Source organism: Fusarium venenatum (assembly GCF_020744135.1).
Source record: "Fusarium venenatum strain MPI-CAGE-CH-0201 chromosome Unknown EDB82scaffold_2, whole genome shotgun sequence".
NCBI lineage: Eukaryota > Fungi > Ascomycota > Sordariomycetes > Hypocreales > Nectriaceae > Fusarium > Fusarium venenatum.
Genome location: NW_027072130.1, coordinates 5,184,927 through 5,202,212, shown reverse-complemented (window position 1 = coordinate 5,202,212; position 17,286 = coordinate 5,184,927). Strand labels below are relative to the sequence as shown.

At 46.8% G+C, this 17,286-nt stretch overlaps 8 protein-coding genes across 8 annotated transcripts; 4 read left to right on the top strand and 4 right to left on the bottom strand.

The window, feature by feature from the left end:
• Positions 1 to 1,866: 1,866 nt before the first annotated feature.
• Positions 1,867 to 3,489, bottom strand: EDB82DRAFT_555581 (uncharacterized protein; the record flags this gene model as incomplete). Its single annotated transcript, XM_025734874.1, has 1 exon — positions 1,867 to 3,489. The coding sequence occupies one exon, from the start codon at positions 3,487 to 3,489 to the stop codon at positions 1,867 to 1,869; it is 1,623 nt and encodes a 540-aa protein (XP_025585637.1).
• A 465-nt stretch (positions 3,490 to 3,954) lies between these two features.
• Positions 3,955 to 4,524, top strand: EDB82DRAFT_524437 (SGNH hydrolase-type esterase domain-containing protein; the record flags this gene model as incomplete). Its single annotated transcript, XM_025734873.1, has 2 exons — positions 3,955 to 4,047; positions 4,108 to 4,524. 2 exons carry the CDS (start codon positions 3,955 to 3,957, stop codon positions 4,522 to 4,524), a joined length of 510 nt encoding a protein of 169 aa, XP_025585636.1.
• Positions 4,525 to 4,942: 418 nt separating this feature from the next.
• EDB82DRAFT_555580 (uncharacterized protein) lies at positions 4,943 to 5,680 on the top strand (the record flags this gene model as incomplete). The annotated part of the gene is made up of 1 exon (XM_025734872.1): positions 4,943 to 5,680. One exon carries the CDS (start codon positions 4,943 to 4,945, stop codon positions 5,678 to 5,680), a length of 738 nt encoding a protein of 245 aa, XP_025585635.1.
• A 164-nt stretch (positions 5,681 to 5,844) lies between these two features.
• EDB82DRAFT_524435 (uncharacterized protein) lies at positions 5,845 to 6,804 on the bottom strand (the record flags this gene model as incomplete). Its single annotated transcript, XM_025734871.2, has 2 exons — positions 5,845 to 6,384; positions 6,436 to 6,804. The coding sequence occupies 2 exons, from the start codon at positions 6,802 to 6,804 to the stop codon at positions 5,845 to 5,847; spliced, it is 909 nt and encodes a 302-aa protein (XP_025585634.1).
• Positions 6,805 to 8,913: 2,109 nt separating this feature from the next.
• On the top strand, positions 8,914 to 10,174 carry EDB82DRAFT_171284 (uncharacterized protein). The gene is made up of 2 exons (XM_065607116.1): positions 8,914 to 9,111; positions 9,158 to 10,174. Exon 2 carries the CDS (start codon positions 9,331 to 9,333, stop codon positions 9,988 to 9,990), a length of 660 nt encoding a protein of 219 aa, XP_065464822.1. The 5' UTR covers positions 8,914 to 9,111; positions 9,158 to 9,330; the 3' UTR covers positions 9,991 to 10,174.
• An 863-nt stretch (positions 10,175 to 11,037) lies between these two features.
• On the bottom strand, positions 11,038 to 12,174 carry EDB82DRAFT_475125 (uncharacterized protein; the record flags this gene model as incomplete). The annotated part of the gene is made up of 2 exons (XM_025734868.2): positions 11,038 to 12,035; positions 12,087 to 12,174. 2 exons carry the CDS (start codon positions 12,172 to 12,174, stop codon positions 11,038 to 11,040), a joined length of 1,086 nt encoding a protein of 361 aa, XP_025585631.2.
• An 856-nt stretch (positions 12,175 to 13,030) lies between these two features.
• Positions 13,031 to 13,667, top strand: EDB82DRAFT_171263 (uncharacterized protein). The gene is made up of 3 exons (XM_025734867.2): positions 13,031 to 13,152; positions 13,220 to 13,583; positions 13,643 to 13,667. The coding sequence occupies exons 1-2, from the start codon at positions 13,076 to 13,078 to the stop codon at positions 13,485 to 13,487; spliced, it is 345 nt and encodes a 114-aa protein (XP_025585630.1). The 5' UTR covers positions 13,031 to 13,075; the 3' UTR covers positions 13,488 to 13,583; positions 13,643 to 13,667.
• A 187-nt stretch (positions 13,668 to 13,854) lies between these two features.
• Positions 13,855 to 16,627, bottom strand: EDB82DRAFT_566789 (P-loop containing nucleoside triphosphate hydrolase protein; the record flags this gene model as incomplete). The annotated part of the gene is made up of 6 exons (XM_065609834.1): positions 13,855 to 14,342; positions 14,455 to 14,695; positions 14,744 to 14,796; positions 14,923 to 15,760; positions 15,863 to 16,064; positions 16,098 to 16,627. The coding sequence occupies 6 exons, from the start codon at positions 16,625 to 16,627 to the stop codon at positions 13,855 to 13,857; spliced, it is 2,352 nt and encodes a 783-aa protein (XP_065464821.1).
• Between the last annotated feature and the right edge of the window lie 659 nt (positions 16,628 to 17,286).

The following is a 17,286-nucleotide window of genomic DNA, read 5'->3' as shown; positions in this document are numbered from 1 at the left end:
TGGTGGCTCAAGACGCCTTGCAGAGTTATGAATATTCGCTTCACCTGCTACTGGACAATATATACGAGTTAGTCTTGACGTATGCAAGGACAATCCGGGCTTCCGATCTGTGGCTCTTGACTTATGACTAAGATGGTGACCACTGGGTTTTATGTCTCGGTACCTGGTGATCGATTACCGCCACCTGCATTGAAGACCGATTTAGAAACAAGTGGCGCCTGCAATACTTGACATCAGTTTGTGGCGTTATTCCAATCCCACATTCGCAACGCTGGGGATGAACGAGACCGAAGCAGTTCATCTCGTTTTGGCAACTGTATACAGTACGGCATTGAAGGACAATCTTCTGCTCTCGCCTTCGTAACGCGAAAATTTTAGACAGCGGATTAAATAGCAAAATTGATTGGTGCAGATTCTACTGAGTTTGGCATAACGCAGTGGTGATCATTGACCTCTCACTACAGGAGTAATTTAACTTCGATGGATAAGGGAGTCTGATATGGATTGCAGAAATATCAGATTCTGGGGTATATAATGTGAAGTTCAAGCAGTATCAGCACATACGACCATACCTACCAGAAAATACGGGATCCCGTCCGCTCTCCCATAGTCAAGCTGGTAAGGGGCGGATTAGTAGTTGGGTCGGTGACGACCAGCGAATCCCCGCTGTTGTATGTTTTTGTCGGCTTTGACGGACGGCCTTAGTTTTTTGACAATCGAGAGGCTTTTCTGAAATGATAAACAGTATGTCCGTTGAAGATTGATGTATGAAGTCCTTTGCTCGGCTCTGCCGTGGTTCAATCTGTTACGTCCGCAATAGTGGACAGCAATAACCAGCATAGTGCAAAATGTTTTAAAAAATTTCTATAGAATGCTCCTTCCCAGGACATGTTACTACGATGTTATCTTAGCTTACAATATATTACAGTCTTAACTATAAAAGCCATCAAACTTGGATTACTGATTGCAAGTCCGTATTCGAAATTATATCTCACTAAGACCTATGGTTCAAGCGCCATAACATGTCAACCAACTCCGTGTGATCTGCAAGTAATCTCCCTTCTGCTCAATATAGGTGTGACTTTGTTGTAGTTATCACAAGGCAAGCCTCGACACCGCCCTGAGAGCGTTGATGGTGAGACCCTAAAAGCCTAGTGTCAGCATGTGCTATGTTGCGCGTAAGAATGCCACCTTCTGCTTCCCACAGTGCTGATGTTCAAAACATTTCGAATGAATGTTCGCCCCGCCACTACTGAGGAGGCGGTAACAGTTTAATGCATGTTTCTGTCGAGAACATGTGCCAAGCCAATTCTCGAGTACCACCGGCAAAGGAGGTCCATAGCAGCTACAGAATGGGCCAGTTTCAGCGAACCATGCCTAGTGTACCTTAAAGCGATTGTCCATAAACGTGTGCCCTCGTTTCTGACTATATCTCACACAGGAGATAAAGGGAGCAATTTCCACGAATCTGAGCAATATGCTCCGAGATACCCACTACAATTTCAAGAATTATTCAATTCCACAAGCCAGGTGTATGCTTTATTACTAACGCCACATGGGTCTTTATCTATAGGTCGTTGGTCCAGTTTAGTCAGAACATGTTTGAGAAATACGAAGTCGATATATTAATCATCCTTAGGATGCAAAACTACGCTGTAGAAACAGCGTGTTGTTCCAACTATCATCATTCCATCCTAAATTGACAATAATAGACGCTTGTTTCCCTGCAGCAGACCAGACTTTACCGCTCAACTGCACCGTAATGGTATCAGTAGCTGACGACACAGTAAACAGCAGACAGAAAGCGGTGGTAGGTCTTTAAAAATAGTACGGAGCATGATTGGCCATATCTCAAAGGTTAATATCTTAACTGATAAAGATCGGGAGTCTGCTCCCGTAGTACTGCGATGGGATCGGTTGATCATTTTCAATAGGTATATGCGCTCGTTGCCATAGGAAAGCCCTGAACACCAGGGTGATCCAGGCTTCCTCTACCAGCTGAGCATTCTTGCAACCCCTTTGGCCCATATATCTCACATAGTCAGGCATGTAGCACCAATAGTAATACATCGCCTCGCCTCGCCAATACCTGTCTCCATCTGTATTGAGATAGTCGTATATGCCTCTACCCTCTCTGACTTCCCTTTCACCATCCGCAAAGGAACGAGGCGCTTCACGTAGATGGGCACTGACGAGATCGATGTAATGGGACTGTTGCCACTTGGTGTCGGTAGCGTAGCAGTAGGCTGGTAGAGCACCCGTGAAGTAATCAGTAGTCTCTTTATACATCTTCTCCAGAGTATCGTAGAAGTCCATGCGGCGACTTGTTAGGCCTTTACTAACTCCGTCCCATTCCTGTCCGTAGCCTTGATGTAGTTGTTCGTAATATATTGCGATCTGTCGTGTCTGCCATGTCCCATCCCTGTTGTAATTCTTGAGTTCCTCATAAAATACCTTGTACGCAGTACAATGCCATGTCAGACCTTTGGTGCCTCCCAGCGGTCTGGGATACTCATTCACCATAGAGCCAGGCTGACGTAACCAAGGTGCCAGCATTGGCACAATATCACAAACTCCGTGTAGTAATCCAGCCTGTCTCCTTTGTGTTTCATTGCAGTGCTTGACTGCAATTCCTTCGGGATCAATTTCCCAGAGAGTTCCATAAAGCTCATCTAAAGTCCCAACTTGATATCTAGGAGGTAACTTGTCCTGTCTGGCCAGCATGGGGTTTCCTCCTAGTATGCCAAACCACATCATGTCCGCTTCGGGAGTGCAAACGCAGAGATGGCCGGGAAGGCGTGAACTGTGACCATTGTCCCCGTCGGAAATCCTCGTATAATTCAACATCACACCAATTCCCCGAACTGTCGTCGCTGAGAATACGTGGCCTCCTCCTTGTCCCTCCATGATACCCTCAGCTGGTCGAAAGTCCTTCCAGGTCACACCCGCACGGCGAGCTAGGATTGCAATGTCGTTGACTCGTGTTGTTGCGTAAGGCCTCACAACATCAGGAGGCATGAAGTCCCACGACCTTTGTCGGAAATGTATTGTCGGCCATGTTGTGTTGTCTAGCCGTTGGTTCTGATGTGGGATAATTGCAAAAACCTCTCGGGCTATTGGTGCTATGCTCTCATGAAGGGCGCTGAGAAGATATACCCAACATACCAGTTGGTGACTTGGGTCAATCTTATCTTCTATTTCGAAAGTTTGTTTTCGTGAGTCCTCATATCCTGTCATGGCGACGGATTCTGAGCTTGACGGATCGTATGGTGTCAACACGATTTCAGGCGTGGTGAACAGTGTCTCATATCGGCATTGTCGCCAGTGCCAGACGCGATGCGTCTTCCTGGCCCACGCTCCCATAACTGCAGCCTGGCATCTCCGATAGCCTTCGACAGTTCCGATGACCTGGGCTAGAAGTTGGGCGAGAGCGATGACTAAAGCCACCATAGAAACAATTAATGCGATGATAGCTGTTGGGTCGGACATGTTGCGGTCAGAATGAGACCAATGCTGCTTTGTGATGAGAGCCGAGAATGCAGCATTTTACTTTCGTGTATATATATGGTCTGGGCTGGAATGTTCCAATTATTGGTGCAGCGTCATAATAGTGCAAGGGGCGTTAATAGTGTGTTACTAGGGACAAGCAAACCCCAGGATGTCAGAAGAATTAGTCGCTGATAGCCTAATAGACGAAATTAATCATACAGTTTATGATACTTAGACTAGTCTCTTAAACTAGCTATTTTTGTCATCCTGAACATTGGGGGGTCAACTCTTCTGTTACCCACCAGGCAAGCCCAGCCTCAGCGCCATGGCGTCAAGGAACAGCATAGCAGCAAGTTACCCCGAAAATCAATCTCGTTCAGATATTTGTTGCGATAGAATTCGCCATAAGAAATCTTACGAGGAAGCCGACGTGTGAGCGTTATGCTAAAGACAAGATGAAGTGCGATGGCTGCGCAACACCCCAACCTCACAAACCCCGACGATGGTCGCCACCAAAAGCTAAGACGGCAAACACTGCAATCGTTCCTTTGTGCTCTAGTATACCTAATATTCCCTATCTGACCAACCAGGAGGGCTCCGCTTCTCCAATGATACAAGGAAGATGCTCTTAAGAAACCTGGCGCTAAATTCATCATTATTTTTAAAGGCATCAACGACATCGGTCCATCAGCCATAGACACTACCATCCAAAAGAGGATTAAGGATAGACTCATTACCGCCTACCAACAAATTGCTGGTAATATCAAGAAGGCCGGCATAACCAGTATCGGCGCCACTATCACTCAGATGCTCGGAAACCAGTACTATGCTCCTAAAAGAGAGGTGACGAGAGTCGCTATCAACGGGTGGATTTTAGACAACGGCACATTTAATCACACTGTAGATTTTACTTCATTAATTAGAAATAGGGACAAGTTGCTTACTCAGTTTGACTCTGGGGATGGTTTGCATCGTAACCCTGCTGCTTATAAGGAGATGGGTACCAAGTTTCCCATCAAGGTTTTTAGGAAGTAAGGAGTAGTTGGTGACTTTCATGAAGAGAGGAGCTTCCTCTGATACAGAAAAAAATCTAGCATCACAATAAAATAGTTCTGTTATCTTTGCCATGGTTATCTTATGATGCTGTGAGATCCCCACTCTGGCTGATTGCACGTGTTCCAGCCATTCTATATGAATGTTCGCCCCTTGATTTATGTGCACATTATCTGCTAAATCTTGGCATGCTTTGCAACTTATCAAAGGCCTTTGATTCATAAATTCTCCGGTTGTCGGCCCCGGCAAGTTCCTTAGTCTGTCGGGTTACATATCCAAAACCTTCCGTTTTCGGACGGAGACTTAATTCCCACGAAAGTCTCCCAGGTACGGTTATATAAAGAAGCAGCCAGCGGAATACATTATTTCTGCATCATTCAACAGAAACATCACATCCACAATGGATCCTCCTCTAACTCTATTCGTCCTCTCATGGGGTGTCTACCCCCGGCGAGTTCTCATCTACCTTGCCGAGAAGAATATTCTCAACTCACCACTTATTAAGACCATCGAAGCCACAGTTGACAACGGCAAATTATCCGCTCCTGGAAAACCAAGCGGCACGGCACCTATGCTACGGCTTCCCGGTGAGACATTCATTAAACAGTCAATCGCGATTATCGAGTACTTTGAGGAGATCTGCCATCATCCCGAAGAGCCTTGGCAGGTGGAGCTTGCAAAGCAAGCCAACGGTACTATGCTCGGAGAATCAGCAGCAGAAAGAAGTCGAGTGCGAGACATGCTATCTCTTGCGGACGAGATCACCAGTCAATTCAGCTTCGCTTGTCACAAAGGCACTGCCTTATTCCAGCAGTTTGAACAACCCCATCCTCTCACAGCAAAGCTCATTCTTGAGTATTGCCGCAAGAATCTACGAGTATTGAACAAGTACTACGAACATGATCCGCGCTTTGACTGTGCTAGCGATGCAAGGGTCAACATTGCCGATTGTGTCTTGTACTCGGTCTTGCGTTACGCCAAAGACTTGTACAGTATGGATCTCCTGGCTGAATGCGATTTGTCTGGCTTACAAGCTTTTTATGACTGGTTTGGCAAGAGAAAGAGTGTTCAGGTGGACGATGATCACTTTCCGGGATGGATCAAGGAATTGGCTAGTCAGTGGCTTCCTGTCGAGTAACTGGCTTGTTCTCCGCTACTGGAGATATCTGCGTGCCAAATGACTATCTCAAATAGGCTCGGAATAACTTCATTCTTCATAAACAATATGTTAGCATTCGTGCGGAGACTAGATCTGAGGGCTTGGTAATTCTTAGCTGGCAGAACTACCAAATACAAATCAGTTCATTCGTTATACTTCTTGTGCAATTCCCGAATAACATCAACCAACTCAACTTTGCCCGTGAAAGTGTTTTCATCGTAGCCATATTCCGTAGCGACTAGTCCACCAGGTAGAGATGCCTCTAAAACCTCCACAATATCTGGGATGCAGTGCTCTGGGAATAGGAGTCCAAGCATAGCCTTCAAGTCGTCACCTTGGGCAAGTTCAAGCTTCACCTTGTGCCCAGTCACTTCCTCAAAAGCATCCTTCAGATCATTTGAGCTGTACAGACGAGGGCCTAGTATCTTCACACAGTGAAAGCCGGGTTGTTGAGAGTCTCTTAGTAGACTCTTGACGGATACTTCAGCAATATCCTTGATGCTGACCATGGCAATTTTGTAGTCTGCCGGGGCAACCCAGGAAGCGATGCTTGGAGGGTCGCCCAGTGGCATCTGGAAGATATACCTCCACTCTTCGAGGAAATGGGTACAGTGAAGAATGGTTACTTCGCGTGCGGCGTCTTTGAGTATCCTGTCAGTTTCATGGTTGAGGCGTGCGAGGCCCTGTTTATTCAACGTTAGCGACTTGACTGAAACCCAAGCATTGTTACTCACAACACCGTGTTTATAACGTGCTCCAAGACCGGATAATACGACAAGTTTCTCAACATTTGACTGATGCAATGCAATTTTGACATTTGTAGCTGTCAGTTCCGCCCAATCGGCCAGATCCATTTTCTTTTGGTATATCGGAGGGGGCACGTATAGAACCCCGTCAGAGCCGGTGAAGTCGAGGCCAATTCCAGTTTCTACATCACCTTTGACGGCTTCGAAATTGGGGTTGCTGATGTACTCGGAGGGAGCTTTAGCCGTGTCACGGTAGATGCCGCGAACCGAGGGCTTCTCGGGGGAGGCCAGAAGCTGACGAATTGTTTCTGTGCCAACTCTGGTAGAGGCAGGGACAACAGTAATACTGGGAGCCATTTTCATAATTACCAATCACTAGTTGCTCTGTCTCAAAAATAGTCATTTCTGTGTAGAAGGCATTTGCACCAGACATGGGGGGCAAGTCTCCAACTTAACTACTTTACTGCATCAGTGATCCCAGCCATTCCGGCAGTCTTCGGACAGAGGCGTCAAGCTCTTGGTTTTGTAGCTACTACCCAATGAATATTAAATAGAAATCTAGGAATGGCGTGAGGAATCCACTGGCTCCGTTGCTCCACGGAGTGGACTGGGGCATGTGACCCAGGACATGTAAGACTAAAGCGCCACTGATGACTCTGCTTCATAGCCTTATCAGCTTTGCTCTTGGCTTTGATTGATGTACAGTAACACCCATTGCAACTATGAGGCCTCGTTCAAACGTCGCCATATATGACCGATTGCACCTGGCGGTGAGTGGATGGTGGATCTAGGGTAGCCTCCTACCGATCCATCTGCTCAGTGCAGTTCCTATTGACGTGACCATGATCCGACGCGTTAATGGTATTAATGTGGTCTTTATACGTCATCTGTTCTGATAAATCATCCATATTCACTGCCATCAGACCTTCAGCTCCTTGGGCCATATAAAGAGGCCGTCGCCCTGACAGTAGCTGATTTTGTTTACCGTGAATCCTACACCCTCAACAATTTTCTTTTCCAAGACCAATGTCAATCATTTGGAAGTAGCGAAACAACAACTGCTCTGACGAAGCCCACACTACCACGATGTCAACCACTGATCCCAACCACGATCTTTCCGAAGCACTACTTGCTTGGAGAGTTTCTAACGATAAGCCACCCCTTTTGCAAACATCGCTTCTCCTTACGATTCCACCAGAGATCCAAATCATGATCTGGAGGTTGGCGACGCCGCCACGGATGCACAATTTTTGGCAAATATCTGATAAGCATGATCCATTATTCAGATTGAGACGATCAACGCCACCACCTGCTTTCTGGATCTGCCAACAGACCAGAAGTCTCGCCAAAGCGCTATGGAAGAAGATAGAGTACGAAGTAGCTCCCTCTTGGGACACCGCTGTCGACGGAGCGAGGCCCTACTCCTACTATGATCCTCGTTGTGACTGCGCGTCGATTTTTGCATGTGAGGTGGCAAAACGCGCCGATCCCTCAAACAACGAACTCGCCATGTTGAGGCTGTTCAACCACATCGCTGTCGACTTCGAATGCTGCAAACGCCCTATGTACTGATTTCCCGCGACTCCCGAGCTTTCCAACAGAGATCGACAACGGCCGCTTCATCTCTATCTTGGGGTATACCGTCTACCTTCAAGGCCGATATACCACCACATCCGTCACATCAAAAACGAGAACGCTGATCTATACCAAGGTGAACCTTCATACAGCGACCTTGGCTGCTACAACTTAGCTATCGAGTGGATTGGAAAGACGAACAGCGTCTTTGGGGCGGAATTGTGTCCAGTGGTGACGCTGCTGGAGGTTGATCTGATCAGAAACTCAGATATCGATGAAGTTTTGAGTCTATGTTCAATTTCAGAGTGAAAGACCTGTTCATATGTACCTATGATATAATTGTTGAATCATAATGTTGGAAATTGATCGTTCAGAGGAAGTGACGGGTAGAGGGAACGTGATTGAGTATGATGCCTAGCTGTCGTCAAGAGTGGGTATTGGCAATAAAGGATGTTAGTGCGGAAAGCCGTTAATAAGAATCAAGGCTGTTTGTGAGAAAGACCGAGTATTCTCTTTAAAGTCATCGACGTAAGGTGTCGGAAAGGTAGTCAGCGAGGATGATGGTATTGGATGATGATAGAATACGAATCTGGCAGGGACACAATTTGTCTCGTAAAAGTTGGAAACCAGAAAATGACCAGATATCAGATTAGATGAATCAATTGGCAAGTCCCACAGTCCTGTATTGCATTCCATGACCGAGGTAGCCACGAGTCCACGCTTTCAGTTCATGCATCAGCGTCCTCGTGGATACCGTTACTTTTCGTTCTCTCTCATATTTCCGTTGACTGTTATCTTTGACTCATTCTATTCTGCGCAAATCACGTGAAGTTGTTCCCAAGAGGCCCGAGCTTCAACGCAGAAAACATCATTCTCTTCTTCTCATCATCTCATCTAGCAAGACGCACGGACTCCCTGTCTTTGTCCTCTCAAATCACCACCTTCTAGCCTTTTGTTCTGACCCTTTCGCTGCCTCTATTCATCCATTACATTGCCGCCGCTCTGACGACCCGTCTGCGTCCAGAGATGTCTCCTGCGGCGAAAGATCAGTCGGTCAAAATGATGCAACGACCTGCTGTCGTCCATGCCGTAAGTTCTACATCCTAGAGCCATTTTCAAAACTAACGTCAAGCAGTTAGAAGAAGCGAAAGAACACCTGCGCTGTGACCGCACTGTTACTGCCACGATGCCGACCTCTGATCCCGGCCATGATCTTGATAATGCAGTATATGATCTGAAACCTCTAATGATGAGCCATCTCCGTCGCAAACATCGCGCCTCCTTACTATTCCAAATGAGATCCAGTTCATGATATGGAAGTTCGCAACGCCACCACAATTTCACGATTTTAACGCAGAACTGGATGGGCATAAGGTTTCACTAAGCCCAATACTATTGCCGCTACCAGTCGCCTTTTGGGTCTGCCAACAGACCAGAAATCTCGCCCAAACTCTGTGGAGGAAGCTAGAGTACAGAGGCCGTGGTCCTGCCATGACCGGGGCTTACTCTGCTTTCGACCCCGTCTGTGACTGCGCCTATGTGTGTGTCGGTGACGTGATGGGGCGGTATTACGGGATCGAAGACTGCGAGATTTCGTTCTTCACACCGTTGAACAACATCGCCTTGTCCTTCGACGGCGGTCTTTGCCATATGCAAAACTTTCCTGTACTATCCGATTTTTCCAGTGAAGATCGGGAGGAGCCGCTTAATGTTTATTTCTTGCAGTACGGTCTCCATGAGAAGCCGGGAAACAACATCCGCCGCATCAACATGGAGACTGATACTCGGTGCTCAGACGAAATTCCACAGCATAAAATCGACCAATACAATGATGCTATCGACTGGATCAGGGAGATGGAAAGTCTTGTGGGGGCGGAATCCTGTCCTCAGGTCACGTTGATAGAGGTTCTATCTGATCCTGCCCAAAGTTGGCGGGACATCCTGAGTCTATGTTTAAGGAGGGGATAAATGATTGTGTGGACAAATCATTCTTTTTCTTGGCGATAAGCCACCGTTTCTTTTTATTCTTGTTCTTGTTCTTCTTTCCTTGGCAATAAGCCATTGAAACCCCTGGTTGATCTTTCTTCTTTTCGTTTTGGTGATAAGCCATCGCTTCTTCTTCTCACTGCCATCAATGAAAAAATTCGAATGCAAGGGAAACTGTATGGATTGCGCGTACTTTTACCTGATCAGACGTCAAAGAGACCTTCCTTAGATAGACGCCACTCCATATCATTATTCCTGTCCAGAGAAAAGTAAAGGTTACACGTCTCAAACTAACTCATGCCTCAGTGTACTACTGACCCTGCCTGCAAAGTGATATCCGACGAACCTGGTCATCTCTTGTATGCCATTTCAAGGTAGGAATCCAGGCTCTGACTCTTTATGACTTGAAAACGAGAGACTGAGTTTCCCAGCACCCACCACCCAAGCTCGACAAATGGCGCTAAGTCATACATAGTTAAGATCTACATGACATGTGGTCCTCTGCCATCCATCACCAAAAGTCCAATGGTGTTACACGCTACTTCCGGCCCTAGCTAGAAGTGGAAGTAAACGGGGAAACGGGATCCATTCTTATCGCTTATTTGGCGGACCACACAGTAGCCATGGTTGCTGTAGCCCGATCGAGGACGATACCTGGCTGTTGGTAAGAAAGGCTGCTGGTAAGAATAGAGACTGTTGGTAGGAAAGACTGAGAGGGTTCTCATTCAAGTCAACAAGGCAAGATGCCGGAAAGTTAGTAACCTAGTTTCAAGGGACACAGCCGTTCTAAAGTCTCCATCCGACATACATTGTGCAAAAGAACCGGGCGATAGCTGTCGTTATGACTGCAATAAACGAACTTTCTTCTATCTGTTTGTTCTTTTGTTGGTAGGAGGATAGAATATTAATTCTTAGAGTAAACTTAATGGACTCGCCTCTGGAATAGTAGGATCATGGTAAAGGCATCGTCATATCTATCTATCGAATGTAATATGTATCATAGAAACTAACAACAAAAGTAATGTGAATCTACAGGGGTGATACAAGTAGATCGATCGGAACGTCCGTACTTCTCTGAGCCCAGTCAGCGCCAGCGATCCTTAGCTGATACCAAGCCCCGTTCGATACAGGCGATGAATACAGATTGCTCCAAGAGGCCTCTGTCATCATGCATGTTCGAATTCCGCCGTTGCCCGTGACGCACGATTCGAATTTTGGAGTCGCGTTACACTTGAGGCTGCCGTGAGTCGGTCGCTCACAGACCAAGGGCGTGTGCCAAGACGACGTGATAACTGTAGGACACACTATCACCGAAATAAAGTCTGTATTCCCGCCATATGCCATAGAGCATAGTGGATTTCCGTCAATCAATACATGACCAGTTTCCTCTTCGTATTTGAACTGGCCGCTTGGCCAAGTCAAGAAGGTGCCTATCCACACAGAGTACTCTGGCTCACCATTTGTATGGATGACCCAGCCATCTGCTGGACCGCCTTGAGCAGCTAATGAGAATAGAGTTGGAATGGGCAAGAGAGAGGTTGTTGTGTCGGCGGCGGAAGTGGAGATTTCGTCAAAAATTGTTGTTGAAGTTGGTGCCTCGGTGGTGGTCGTCGTTGCCTCGAGTGTGGTATCAATCGGGATTTCTGTCGAAGAGATTGCGGAATCAGTGGTAAACTCTGCAGTTGTGGTGGACTCTATAGTTGTAGTTGTTGAAGCAGCAGATGTTGTGACCGAACCATCGATAGAGAATGTCGATTCAGCTGATGTCGCAATAGAAGCCTCGGGCACAGCTGTACTGGTGGCCTCAGTTGACGTGGTAGCAGGAACATCAGACGATGCGACCGAGGTTGAAGGCCCAATATCAGTCTCAGATGTAGACTCAACGGTGACGCTAGAAGAGAAAGTGGGCTCTGAAATTGTGACAGTGGATATTGTCGTCGAATCTGACTTCTCAGTCTCCTTCGTGGTATCTGTTGACGACGTGGAGGATTGGCCCAGAGTCTCTGTTGTGATAGTAGTGGCGATAGCTGATTCAATTCATTAGTAACTCGGACAAGTTGTGTCGCGATCAAACTTACCCGAAGATTGTGGTTTGCAAGGACCAGCGACCACAGATTTAAGCCCAAAGGCTAGTGACAAGAGGAGTGCCAAGTGCATACCTGTCATAGAAAAGCCAAGAATCAGATCGAAACGTCAGGAGAGAACGAGGAACAATTGCGAGCAAAGGGAGGACAGAACGATTTATGTTGATTTTCTCCTTTATCTGAAGTCGGCAATTTGGTTAGACCGTCCCAAAAACCAATAGTCCGTGATAGTTTCTTCAAGCTCGAGATTTAGCGCGACAAGTCTCAGTGCTACTGGTGATTGCTTTTTCGATAATTTTAAAAACACAACATGATAAGAAGCAGCTCGAGGTATTTAACAGATTGCCATGTCAATTGAGTGACCCAGACTATTTTTCTTTTTGGGTTATAGACGTGTACCTACTAACCTTTTCCTCGGCATCAACTCTCAGCCACCCTACACTCTTTGACTATCATACGTAGACCTGTCTGTTTCTCAACGTCTGTGAACTTCGCTAGGCCTATCAACAATGTGGTTTTATAATCAATCCATCAACAGTACCCATGAATGGCATGTTGCGCAAAGGAAATATGGCTATTGTGGCTCCAGCGCGTGAAGTACTTTATTAAAATAACAACACCCTGGCGCTTGAAGCGAGTCTATGACATCAAAGCAACCATACCGCAACACTGAAGTTCAGTCCCTATAGGTTTCTTATTGCCATATTTCCCAATCTTCTAAGCTAAGTGCTTCCATCTTCATACTCAAGATAAATATCTGTTATTAAAAAGAAAGATATGTACAAACTCTTTACTTCTATTCCAGTAAGAAAGCGTTGCACTAACAAATAAAGAGGTGGAGGAAGTCTTGAGGCTCCATATTGGTGTAACGCTCCATTGGTAGGACTTAGGGCTAGTAGCTCGTTGTAACCCCGCCTTCTACTAACATGTGAGATGCAATCTGACAACTGCAAACTATCTAAGAAATTCAATCGTCCATCACAATGGCATCGTTGCAGAGACAAGATCAGGCTAACCTGCCTTGCCCCGCTTGGGTATGGTCCAACAATCACAACGTTCAGTACGTATATATCCTTTCCGGCCGGTCCATGGCTGGCAATGCAAGATTGATCTTCTAACAAGACCAGCGTCGCCAAAGACCGTTCTTGGTTCGGCGACGATTATGTTTCTATCGATTCTGCTATCAACAACGGCGCGACTCAAGTTGTCGGCATAGGCACGGTCGAGCTTCCCACAGAGACATTCCCTCATGGAAACAATCCAGGCTCCCATGGCATCCTCCGTCTGAAGAATGTACTGCACGCCCCAGACATTTTTTTGCAACATCATCGGATCGCCGCTGAGGGAAAGCACTTGACTATGTTTACAGTTATATATTGTACAAAGTTCCACTGATGATTGTTGATATTCTCCTACTGTGCAATACAAGTAATATCTGGTCAGGAATACGAGTTGTCCAGCTAGATACAACTTTATAACTTCACCTGGGAAGTATTTTGTAACACTCAAAACGAAGTTCCTCTGCTGACGTGTTCTGAAATAGGTCCAAGCTGCAAATATGAAGGAAGCGATCAATCATCCGGGGATCAGCGTTCGAAGATACGTGTTGATATGGCCTTCCGAATTGCAAGTCTGCGATCTGTTGGAGGGTCCATCCCGAAACCACATGGATTGACCTATCTGAACAAGTCAAGAGTTAGCACGAAACCGATATTCTTCCAAGTACATACCCTACTGAAAAAGAGCCACACCCATAGATGCGCTAACCCTTTGTAGCGTTCGAGGTCAAGCTTCCACTGCCGCCACCAAAACCACCAAAAACAGAAGCGGAAGGTTTCTGCTGTACGAAGCCTCCGAAACTACCAGTTCCGTTCCCCGCCAAAGGCTTTTGTTGTGGGGTAACGTTCGCGCTAGTGCCTCCGAAAAGTCCGCCACCTGGTCTGGAAGGCATAGAAACGGTCGATGTGTTCGGAGTATTGGATATAGTGGGGACTACACCCTGAACCGAGCTTGTCCCATTATTGTTTGGCCCTGAATTCGTGGCAGTTGTTCCAGTGTTGGGCATGCTGCCACTACCAGTCGCAGGACCCTTGATGGCTAAAGAGGGAGGTTGACCCGCGATGCTGCCGTTTGTCACGATGGTGCTAGATTCAGAAGGCCGTTCGGGAGCCAGTTTTGCCTGCGCAGTTGTTGGAATTGGGTCGGCTGGTTTTGCAACAGGAGGATTAGGCGCCACCGAAGGGGTAGTCACTGGGTTTGAGGTTTTTGGCGATGGTGAGGTTGTGACAACAGGCCTATATGAGAGAGGAACTGCGTTTGATCATTAGCTTAGCCTAGGTAGTAGCAGACGTGCACCCCATACCAGTGGCAGGTCTCGGCTTGTATCTACGACATGTATCTAAGCCCTTTTTAAGAAGTTCGATGTCGGCGTTCAGGAGAGCTCTTCGAGATGTCGTTTCACTACGTTCTGCTGCAAGCTCTTTTAATCGGACATCATCCATGCCGTCTACTTCGGTGGGGGTGAGGATTTCAGGTATACTGTGTACGAGACAGCTTTCGATCGCGAGATTAATGACATTGTCTGTAAATGTGCGTCGAGACATCTGCACTAGTTAGCAAGTTATCCAAGTTCTTCGTATTTGGGTGCTTGCCTCGTAGTATGTCAACATCATATCGATGATCTTGTCTGTGCCGAACTGTCTCGCTCGCGAATTTTGGTCATCAGCCATGGTTTGGGTTATCTTCTCCATAGTGAGGGTGTTATTTGACCCTGGAGCAAAAAGTCCTGGAAACTTGTTTGTTAGGGTCTTGCAGATATGGCTTGCGGCACGGTCTGTTGACTTTTGAGACAATGCTCCATAGAACTCAATATCGACAGGAAGTGAGTAGCCTTGAAGATATGGCCAGAGTAACTCATCAATCTTGTCACGGAGCAACTTCTCCTTCTTTTCGAAGAATGGGTCCACAAGGATAGCCAAGATTGCCTCTGTAGTTGGGTTGTTCTGCGAGGATCCTATCACATGCTTGAACAACTGGTCAACAAAGGCCTTTGCGACTGTGACGACAGTATCGACATGAAACTCGGTAATGGCCTTCCATGGACCCGCCTGGTTCTTGAAGAGCTGCATCGCGAGATCCGTATTTGGAGAGCCTGGGAACTCTCGACCTTGATTTGCAGCAGCTTTGTTCTCAAGCTTGACGCTCAACTCTTCGACGGTGATCCTTTCGGGATCTTGGAACTCTTGATGGTAACGATCAAGAAATCTCGCAAGATGTTCCGGAACCTTATCCTCCTCGGCGGTTTCATCTTTTGAAGAAACGACAATTTGGGTGGACCCTTTGATTCTCAGGATGTGATCGAAAGCTCGATTAAAATTTCGAAGCAGCGCCCTAAACTTCATGTCTTCATCATCCAAGCCGCAGAAGAAGGCATCGTTGTATCGACCGTTGCATCCATCCCTGGCCAAACGCTGAAACTCACTTGCAATAGTGAGTAGGTAAGATCTCATAGCTTTAACATTGTCTCGGGGGGTTCCGAGACGAGTAAGCTCCCCCTGTCTAGCTCTAAGCTTTGTTTCAATATCCTCGATGACGCCTGGGAGGCTTTTTCGGATGTGCTGATACAGGATTCCACTCAGCTTTTTGCGGAAAGTAGCGATGCCACGGTCCTCGCCAGGAACAGTAGCCCAAGCACCCGTTTCGAAGAACGATTATTCGATTTTGTCACGAGTCTCGAGGCTGGTCTCTTCTTTACCTCTATTTCGGAGGACGTGCCACCCAAGCTGTAACTTGTGGGCACTTTCCTGGTTCTTTGCCAGCATGATGTACTCTTTGGCGTGCGAAGCGAGTGCGAGATCTGGTTTGGTGATAACTCCGATAGTCCTCTGCCTCTGGGGGTCGATGTCCTTTGCTTTCTGGAGGGCCGAGTGGCTGACAAGATTGACGTTGGCGGCGACTACCACAAGGATAATGCTGTTCTTCTGTCGCATATAGCTCTCAACCAACTGGTTAACGCTGTCTTTACCTCCCAGTGACTGGTTATGGGAACTTGTATGGTATAGGCCAGGTAGGTCAACGAGACTCAATGGATATATGTTTGGGCCTTCGATCTCAAGGCGCAAAACGTCTCTAGAAAAGTCTTTCCCATCTCGCGAAAAACCCATATGCTCCTTCGCTTCTTTGATGATGTCAGGGAGATCATCCTCGTGGAACTTCTTCCGCTGGAATGTCTGTGATGGTTGGTCTTTGTCCGCAAACCTGACGCTTGCATTGATGCGAGTCTCAGTCGCGAGGCGGAAGATTAGTTCCGTTGCGAATCTTGTACAAACACCACTGTCGACGGGGAACCGTATGTGAGAAATGGCTTCGAGAACTGATGATTTGCCGGCCGACTGTTCGCCCACGACGATGATTTGGGGAAGATCGACAATTTGTCCAACGCCACATGCGCTCAGCTTATCACTGAGGTTATGCAAGGATGTGGCTTCTTTGGTATGAAGGCCCTTCAGAGTTTCTGAACTGACTGAGACATCCATTGTTTGGGTAGTTGATGGCAAATTGTAAAGATGATTAGATTTAGAATTCGAGTTGTTTCGTAACACAAGTCCAACAAGAGCCGGAACACTGATATCATAAATAGTTTTGTCACTGAACTGTTGGGAATTGGCCAGCGCTGCGGACCGTTGACGATACAGGGGTAAGTGTTTCACTAATGCAGTGTGAATTTGATGGAACCAACAGATTTACTGCGTATCGTGTTGACGCGCCGTAATGCCACAATTGACCCGAAGTGTTCAGCCTGTAGAATGAATCAGGTTGGTTTAGAGTAAATGCCCCTTGTATTAATGATCCATTATAAATAATTGATGAGCGATTAACTCACATCCCAACGACATGCCTTAATACAGCCAAAGCTAAGGTGTTGGTTTGGCGTAGCCTTAGCTTGCTTGATTGACAGGGAAATTACGGATTCCAGGTCATCGTCTGTGCCGCTTGGAAGTGGATTAATCAACTAGAGCCTGCATACCCGAAATTGAAGGTTATTGGAACTGCAGGCGTATGGAGTTGAAAATGACAAAAGAAAGGAAAGCGCGTAACCTTGGATTTCCTAGGCATCCTTGACAGATAGCGGATGATCATTGGCTTTCCTGCTAGTTAATGATGCTCAGCCTCTTTTCAGCTCGGGTAAGCGTCG